This window comes from Pocillopora damicornis, chromosome 8 (genome assembly GCF_964200805.1).
Source record: "Pocillopora damicornis chromosome 8, jaPocDami1.2, whole genome shotgun sequence".
NCBI classification, from domain to species: Eukaryota; Metazoa; Cnidaria; class Anthozoa; order Scleractinia; family Pocilloporidae; genus Pocillopora; species Pocillopora damicornis.
In genome coordinates, this window is record NC_142677.1 from 14,741,638 (window position 1) to 14,750,563 (window position 8,926).

The 8,926-nt window shown below is 38.6% G+C and overlaps 1 protein-coding gene across 3 annotated transcripts in view; it reads right to left on the minus strand.

The window, feature by feature from the left end:
- LOC113681845 (uncharacterized) overlaps nucleotides 1–5,639 on the minus strand; it is a 10,981-nt gene extending 5,342 nt beyond the window's left edge. Inside the window, exons 1-3 of one of the 3 annotated variants that reach the window (XM_089180311.1) lie at nucleotides 5,370–5,638; nucleotides 546–728; nucleotides 125–230 (exon numbers count right to left, since the gene is read on the minus strand). In XM_089180311.1, coding sequence (XP_089036437.1) covers nucleotides 125–230; nucleotides 546–715 — 276 coding nt within the window. In that variant the 5' untranslated portion in view covers nucleotides 716–728; nucleotides 5,370–5,638. Of the gene's footprint in view, nucleotides 1–124; nucleotides 231–545; nucleotides 729–5,246 lie in introns of all 3 variants that reach the window. The other 2 variants (XM_089180310.1, XM_089180312.1) reach the window with 2 other exon arrangements.
- Nucleotides 5,640–8,926: the final 3,287 nt, after the last annotated feature.

Consider the following 8,926-nt stretch of genomic DNA (forward strand, 5'->3'; position numbering starts at 1 on the left):
AATCATTCAACAAAACGACTTCTCGTCTTCCTATCTACTATAAATAACGGGAGAAATCAATTTTTGTTTCATCTGTCATCCTGACTAAACAATACTTTCTGAGTTTCCCTTAATTATTTCTTACCGCCACACCAGAGTTACATGGGTTTGTTTCCTTACTCGGTCCTATTTTGAAAGAGAAGCATGGATTATAGCTGATGCTATAACCCATGTGGTCTTCTGCGCAAAATCTGTTCAGGAATAAGAGACAAGTGATTGTTAGAATTATTTGATCATGCAAGCATGGGATTGGACATGCATCGTATGTAAACCAAAAATCATTTAAAATCTATCATATATATACGCTCTTGTAATCGAATATACCTCAACTAAAATTGTCAGTGGGAATACCTGGTGATAATCCTCCGGTGATATTTACCACGTTTCAAACCTTACATTCAGCTTCATGAACGTGTTCAATTAGAAGTTGATGCAATGTTAAATAGCGCATTGCAGTTGAAAGAATAAAAAAAAACGATAGAAGTGTATGCATTATGAATGCAAACCTAGGCTCCTCATTGGTGTTTGCCAAACTTGTAAGGTCGTATACTTCTTCTTCGTAGCCCTTATAAACACACGTAGCAGGTTCTGATGTCTTCTCTGCCTCATCCGTTACTTGACATGCTGATGAAGTCAGTGTGGTTATGAAACACACGACTAAGCTCAAGCTATGCATTTCTGAGCTGTCCCTAAGAAGGAAAAGAAAACATTTCTGGCACGTTCACACATCCTACCAGTGTCTATTCATAGTGCCCTCTCTGACAAGGGAACAAAATACGCTTTTATGGAAAGGTTTTAACGACCAAAAAACTCAAATTTGTTGAAGAAATTGACTGACAAATTGAGGAAACTCAAGGTATCGGTACATTTATGTCAAAAAATTGTATACGAAATTCTAAGATAACTATCAATTTACCTGTATGACTGAAATTGATTATTTCTGAGTCATATTCCAAAAAGTTACTCTCTCAATCAACGTCAATCTTGAAACAACGCTCACTCTCAGAGAAATAATTAACAATGAAGTAAGCTTTAGCTAGGCTGCATCTTCACCCTTCAACTTTCAGAAGTAATCAACACGCATCTTCTCCTGGAGATTCCCATGAATAGCTTATGGAAGCACACAAGCCTATTGAGGCCTGTTTCTTGATACAACACCCCGATTCTCTTGTTAGTGACTCATTGGCTCGTGGAGTGAAACAAAAGCTTCTACTAATGATCGAATATAACTTAATTTGTAAATATGCAGCATTTATAACTAGCAAGGATTTAAGCCTGACCAACAAACAATCATACACTTCTCGTAGCGACAGCTGACTGATATTCAGCTTTCAAAGATGGAGAATGCACTTTATACAGCTTTCTGGCCTGTGTAACTTGTACGTAATATTTATAGAAAAGGAGAATATAATTCATTTAGAAACTTTTACATTTCTTTCTAATTCTTATTTGATGCCAAACAACTGGATAGGAAAGTGAAGGGAGCCTAACAAAATAAAACTTTCCCTTTTTTTTCTATTTATTGATATTTTTCAATATTTTTCCAAAAAGCGCTTAGGCTTAAGGAGGGGGACTGGGTGATTTCGAAAGGTCCTACACTGACTGTAATGATTTGTTTCTCACTGAAAGAGGTCAGAAGGCTTTAAAAGAAACAAAAATGGCACTTCCCTAAGATTCGTAGCATCGACTGAAAAGGATATTATAACAACCCTAATTCCATGGTGCAGCTAGACACACTGAAGAATCATCGATAAGGATTAATGAAAGAAGTGCAACATCTGTTGCAGTTACAAAAGGATTATTAGGACTCATTTCAATGAAGACTGAATTTATCTTGAAATTATTATCAAGGGCATTAGCCAAAGAAAGGGGAAGGTAGACTGACATGACATTTAAGTAGAGAGATTTTTATACATACCTCTCGATAAAATGTGTGTCACTTGATGCACGTCAGAGATGCATATGGAGAACCTTTGATCTCTCATTAGCCAGTGAGAGACAGATTTGTATACTTTAACATGTACAGAAGATTTTGCCTCGGAATCTACGTTCCTACTTTCTATAACTGGAACTTCCGTCGATTAGCTCATGATCCGTATTCTGATAGTAACTACGAATTCTCTGGGATGTTCATTTCCGGGAAAAAAGTGTTCACCTAAGATCCCTTTTGAAATCTGCTAATAAATAAGTACATGGACCTAAAATTGGCCGATCTGTAACAAATCTCGCGTAAAAATTTATTCCAAGACTCCATCTCCAGTGAAAGTTAATAAGACTCTAGAATTATGACCAACAATTTTACTTTAGTGTACTATTAGATGCTCAACGAAAACATAGATTCTCGGAAAGCGCATTACTTCGAACTTCGTATTCACACCTCATACAGCAGTTGATCATAAATCATGCAAACTAGGAATTCAGTCTCGATGATTTAGCCGAACGACTCAAAAGTCATTAGAATTCAATATCCTTTGTTTCAAGTCATAAAATCAATACTGAATGATTACGAGCCAACAGGTCACAGTACACCAGTTAATACACAATATATGTGTATATAATATCCTTTTGGATATTCCGGGAACATCTTTATCTCCTGTCTAGTGCCCCTCTAGACACATTTAAATCAAGAAAGGGTAAATGTCTATCCTTTTCACGTTCAAGGGTGAATTGGATCGACGGCTCTACTGAATTCAAATGCGACAAGAGGCGCTCCGCTTCATTTCCGGATACCGCAGAAATAACATCATCGACATATCGTTTCCAGAAAAAGGGTTTAACTGGTGAAGTGGCTAAGGCCCTTTGTTCCACGTCTTCCATTACCATGTTGGCAATGACAGCAGAAACAGGCGAACCCATAGCTGTACCAAAAACTTGTTGATAGTATGTGCCGTTATATGTAAATTGCGTGGTTTTGAGGCAAAAAGAGAGCAGATGAATAATATGAATAATATCCTCCTTTGGAGGCTTGGCACATTAACTCCGCCCACGCTCCTTTAAATCGTGACGATGGCGGTCTGCTTCCTGACGCCTATTTACACCTCGTCAGAAAAAAGGCCGCTAATTAGTGATCATATAAAAGGACCTCTTGTTGCAGCGTTTAGATTACCCCTGATGAAGGCACTAGACAGGAGTGTCGAAACGTTGGGTCTATGAATTGTAGCTCCTTCGGTTACGTTCATTAAATCTGCAAACCAGTGTAGCATCAAACTATGTCTGATTGTCCACCTGGTTGCCGTGTGAACTTTAATATATCTTTATCTCATTTCTAACTTGAATATATGAGATGAACATGGGATGTAAATGTACATCTAATTTGTAGCCCTCGGTGGTATATAATTATAGTATCAAGGCCAATAGGGCTTTGAAATCAGTGAAACATATCAACATTTAACAAATCCAATTGTCACGGGTCGGGTACATAAATATTTCACTAGCGTGCCCTCGCGCTGTAACGATTCCTTTACGACTGTTCCTCCATAGAAAGACTAATTCAGCGGAAGAAGTATATAAATCGAGCCGCTCCAATCACTCTGAATGAGAGAATGAGCCGTTTATTTTAACGAAACAATGTAGTCTGTAGAGTTGAATCAGCCATTTTGAATAATTCATAATGGCTGATTCAACTTCAACTTCAAATTATCCGTTGAAAACTTCAGCCGTTCAGCCGGTCGAAATTTTCCTTCAGCCGTTCAGCCGTTCGACTTCAACCGTTCGAAATTTTCCTTTAGCCGTTCAACCGTTCGACTTCAACCGTTCGAAATTTTCCTTTAGCCGTTCAGCCGTTCGACTTCTACCGTTCGAAATTTTCCTTTAGCCGTTCAGCCGTTCGACTTCTACCGTTCGAAATTTTCCTTTAGCCGTTCAGCCATTCGACTTCAACCGTTCGAAATTTTCCTTTAGCCGTTCAGCCGTTCGACTTCAACCGTTCGAAATTTTCCTTTAGCCGTTCAGCCGTTCGACTTCTACCGTTCGAAATTTTCCTTTAGCCGTTCAGCCGTTCGACTTCAACCGTTCGAAATTTTCCTTTAGCCGTTCAGCCGTTCGACTTCTACCGTTCGAAATTTTCCTTTAGCCGTTCAGCCGTTCGACTTCAACCGTTCGCAATTTTCCTTTAGCCGTTCAGCCGTTCGACTTCTACCGTTCGAAATTTTCCTTTAGCCGTTCAGCCGTTCGACTTCAACCGTTCGAAATTTTCCTTTAGCCGTTCAGCCGTTCGACTTCTACCGTTCGAAATTTTCCTTTAGCCGTTCAGCCGTTCGACTTCAACCGTTCGCAATTTTCCTTTAGCCGTTCAGCCGTTCGACTTCAACCGTTCGAAATTTTCCTTTAGCCGTTCAGCCGTTCGACTTCAACCGTTCGAAATTTTCCTTTAGCCGTTCAGCCGTTCGACTTCTACCGTTCGAAATTTTCCTTTAGCCGTTCAGCCGTTCGACTTCAACCGTTCGAAATTTTCCTTTAGCCGTTCAGCCGTTCGACTTCAACCGTTCGAAATTTTCCTTTAGCCGTTCAGCCGTTCGACTTCTACCGTTCGAAATTTTCCTTTAGCCGTTCAGCCGTTCGACTTCAACCGTTCGAAATTTTCCTTTAGCCGTTCAGCCGTTCGACTTCAACCGTTCGAAATTTTTCTGAAGCCGTTCAGCCGTTCACGGCATCCGTTTTAAACGGTTTCTCTATCCGTTTGTCATCCGTTCACATACCGTGCGTTCGACCGTTCGAACGGATACCGTAAGAAACGTTTTCGCGTGAGAGGTCACAATTGTGAAAGCAAATTCAATGAGGTTTTGGTATGTCTTAACTTATAATAACAAACTTTAACTTACGTGTGAGCAAGTAACTTATCAATTTCAGAAGTAAATTAATCGGGATTGCACAATTGTTTCAGAAAAGAAATACCCTTGGAAGCTATGGGTTATATAAACACAGCGCAAAATGATTATTATGATCGTAAATCAGTTCTGAGAGTGAAAGCGGAAGCTAGCTGTCGGTGAAACACGACCATCACATTCCGATCGTAGACGTCGATTGTATTAAGCTGTGTCGTTGTTTGGCAATATGTTTGGAAATTATAAGGAAAACTACTAGTGTAAAAATTGATAATGTACGCTTATTCGCGCGGCTCTTTGACAGACTACGTCTTAAACTTACTACGTTTGTTCAATTCGCTAAGTTCAATATTTGTGCGAGAAATTTGCAGCAATATTGCGTACCTTTAGTGGCCGAGGACTTGTACTCGGTGCTGACGAATAACGAAGTTGATTGAGACGTATATGAAGCTTTCATTCCCAGATCTATTAGTAAATAATTAGTTTCAAAGTTCACTGGTTGCTTACTCGTCTCAGTCTTCGGGTCCGATCTCTCGGGAAGTTAATTGAGACGTACATGAAGCTTTCATTCCCAGATCTACTAGTAAATAATTAGTTTCAAAGTTTACTAGTTGCCTACTCGTCTCAGTCTTCGGGTCCGATCTCTCGGGAACCAGCCATTACAAGGATCGTTCCATATCAGGTACTCTTCCGTTGGAGTGACATACTGGGTCACGCAAGCCTTCATTTCTTACTAAGTTTGCGATTAATTCTTGTCATCCTGTTTTGAAAGATCATTTCAATACTTTTACACTGGAAATCGTTGTATCAGTTATGATGGCCTTTTCTTCACAGCCACACTGTCTTTATCTTCGTTTAACTTAACCCTTCTACTCTGTAGAGGGAGGTCAAAATGCGGAGCAACAAAATGGCCGCACTGAACGATCGATCCAAACTATTTTTTTTTTCGTTTCTAAGGCTTGACTTTTAAATAAACAAATTTTTAAGCGCAACTCGCAAAATATCGGTGCGTATTATATCGTAAAACATCGGAAAAAAAAGAAAGAGCATGAGGGCCCTCTTTGGTGTCTGTGTTACTTTGAAATTGTCCCTAACGTTTAATAAGCCTCTGTTTATTTATTTGAAAACTTTGTTATCGGTTATGAATAAACCATAGACTCAATTTAACACGTAAATATGCTTGTATATTTGGCCCCCCACATTGTGGAAGCTGCTCTGAGAAGCAAACATATATTCATAGAATAAAACTCAATAAATTATGAGATCGAGGAACAGATAAATTCCAGGATCAAGTCATCATGTGCCCGTTTAATGGCCCTGAGGGGGAGGGAGTTTGCAAGCTTGTTTCTTTTACAACGGTGGAGTTTATTTTAAATAGACCGAGAAGTTGCAAAGTGGTCAACAGTAAACAGATGTTTTTTTTTATTTTTTTATTTGGGAACTGTTTTTTTTTTTATTTCCTTAGTAAAGTTTTTTTTTTTTTTTTTTTAATTGCAACACGAAGAACACTACTTTACAAAACAAGACGAACACTACTTACAATACCACCTACAAGACGTTACTTATTCTACTTACTATATAATACTTCCTTAGACTGCAATTCTTACCCTACTTTTTACAGTTTTTTTTTTTTCGCTTACACACCTATGTATCTATTAAATTATAATTCAAAATGGGTTTCCATTTAGCCTCTAGCATCTTCCTATCATTAAACTTAGCCGCAATGTGACATTCAGTTTCATATTTTCTTTTAACTAGTTCCTTATACGAAGGGAAAAAAGGAAGACTATTATTCCTACGGCAATTCCATAAATGTAGCTTACCTAAAACGATTAAGTAATTAAATAAAGAACAATTAGTATCTGTGACACCAATTAAAATAGTCTTTAACTCAAGTTTCCTTTGTTCTTTGGCTATAGCGATCCAATAAGATTCAAATTCTTCCCAAAATGCATGTGAGTAAACACAGTAAAAGAATAAGTGATCAATTGTTTCCGCACTGGTATTGCAAAAAGTGCAAAGATCGCTTTGTATTAAACCTATCTTAGCTAAGCGGGAATTTGTGAATAAAATATCATTTAGTATTTTAAATTGAAAGCATTGCACATATGTCTCGCAGATACAGGACCTTATTAATGAGAAGGCCTTTTTTGTTTCCACATCATCAATAGAAAATTTAGATTTCAACTTTGCGAAGCCTCTGGACTCTGTCGCCTTACTGGATATAAGCAAACCGTAGAAATCCCTAGACTTGCTAAGTGCTGGATCAAAGATTTTATCACCGATTTTAAATTGCAGTGATCTGACATGATCTTTCTTAATTTCGTGGCATCGAATTCTTAGATGACTTGGTACTGCGCAACGAACACCAGTCCAGGTCAGAAAGTTGGAATCTTTTAAACCATTACCTTTTGCAAGGTTAAAGGACTCTGTGTTACTCAAATCAAATTTTAAGTCGCTTAAAAGAATAATATTTGCGCTATTATAATTATAATAGAATAAAGGTTTGCCGTTTACTCTAATGTTATGATTGTTCCAGATGATTGTTTCACGTAGACTTACAAGATCAAATCTAGAACGAAAATCTGACCACCAGTGTAACATCTCCTTATAAAATATTGGGGAAATGTTATAGTCATTAATATTATAATCACAATGAAGAAAAAATTCTCCACCAAAAGGTTTTAGTAAATGTAATAGATACGCTTTCCAGGGATAAAAATTATCGCTTAAACAGATAATTATCAGCCTAGTTCGATGGCCTCGAGGAGGATTTTGGAGGCATATGGGTCTTACAATTGTAAAGCTGGTTTCTAACTATACCCAAAAGTTAAAAAGTGGTAAATAGCAAGCAGATTGAAAAAGTGCCATAAGGAGCCTACAGTGCTTATGTCCTTTAGATACCGTATCTCTTGCAGTGGAGGAGAAATTTGACTTGTTCAAAATGTTGGCTGAGCAGTCTTTTGACTTTCGATGTACTCTGCTATGACTTTATCACTGTCAGTTTTCTCCTGCAACAACAGCAAAACGCTTTCCCACTTTGAAATGAATATGAGATAAAGACTGGAATTGGGGTATATTACTAAGTTTTTCCAATTTCTATTAGGGCATATACAGTGTACACTGTGCGTCGTTTGTCACGTTTCGAGCAATCGCAGGCAAGGGATAGTATTTGATAAATGGTGAAACAGAGAATTAACTCTGAAGTGTAAATTAAAGTGCTATTTAAACCCATGAATAACCCACAGGGCGTTAGCCCTAATAAAGGGAAACAGGGAACCACACGAGGCAAAGAAAAAATCTTTTGACCTCGGTGGGAATCGAACCCACGACCTCCGGATTAGATCTACCGTTACTCTGCCGACTGAGCTACGAGGTCGCACAGAGAAAGTCGGCGACGATTTAGGATGGTGAATCGCGGCGAAGAGAAAGTAAGGGTACATATGAATGTTGTGCCGCGTAGCACTGGGAACACAAATGGTGAAACAGAGAATTAACTCTGAAGTGTAAATTAAAGTGCTATTTAAACCCATGAATAACCCACAGGGCGTTAGGTCAAAATATTTTTTCTTTGCCTCGTGTGGTTCCCTGTTTCCCTTTATTAGGGCTAACGCCCTGTGGGTTATTCATGGGTTTAAATAGCACTTTAATTTACACTTCAGAGTTAATTCTCTGTTTCACCATTTGTGTTCCCAGTGCTACGCGGCACAACATTCATATGTACCCTTACTTTCTCTTCGCCGCGATTCACCATCCTAAATCGTCCCCGACTTTCTCTGTGCGACCTCGTAGCTCAGTCGGCAGAGTAACGGTAGATCTAATCCGGAGGTCGTGGGTTCGATTCCCACCGAGGTCAAAAGATTTTTTCTTTGCCTCGTGTGGTTCCCTGTTTCCCTTTATTAGGGCTAACGCCCTGTGGGTTATTCATGGGTTTAAATAGCACTTTAATTTACACTTCAGAGTTAATTCTCTGTTTCACCATTTGTGTTCCCAGTGCTACGCGGCACAACATTCGATAGTATTTGATAGATGATGGGCTACATAAATTATTTAAACACCATCGG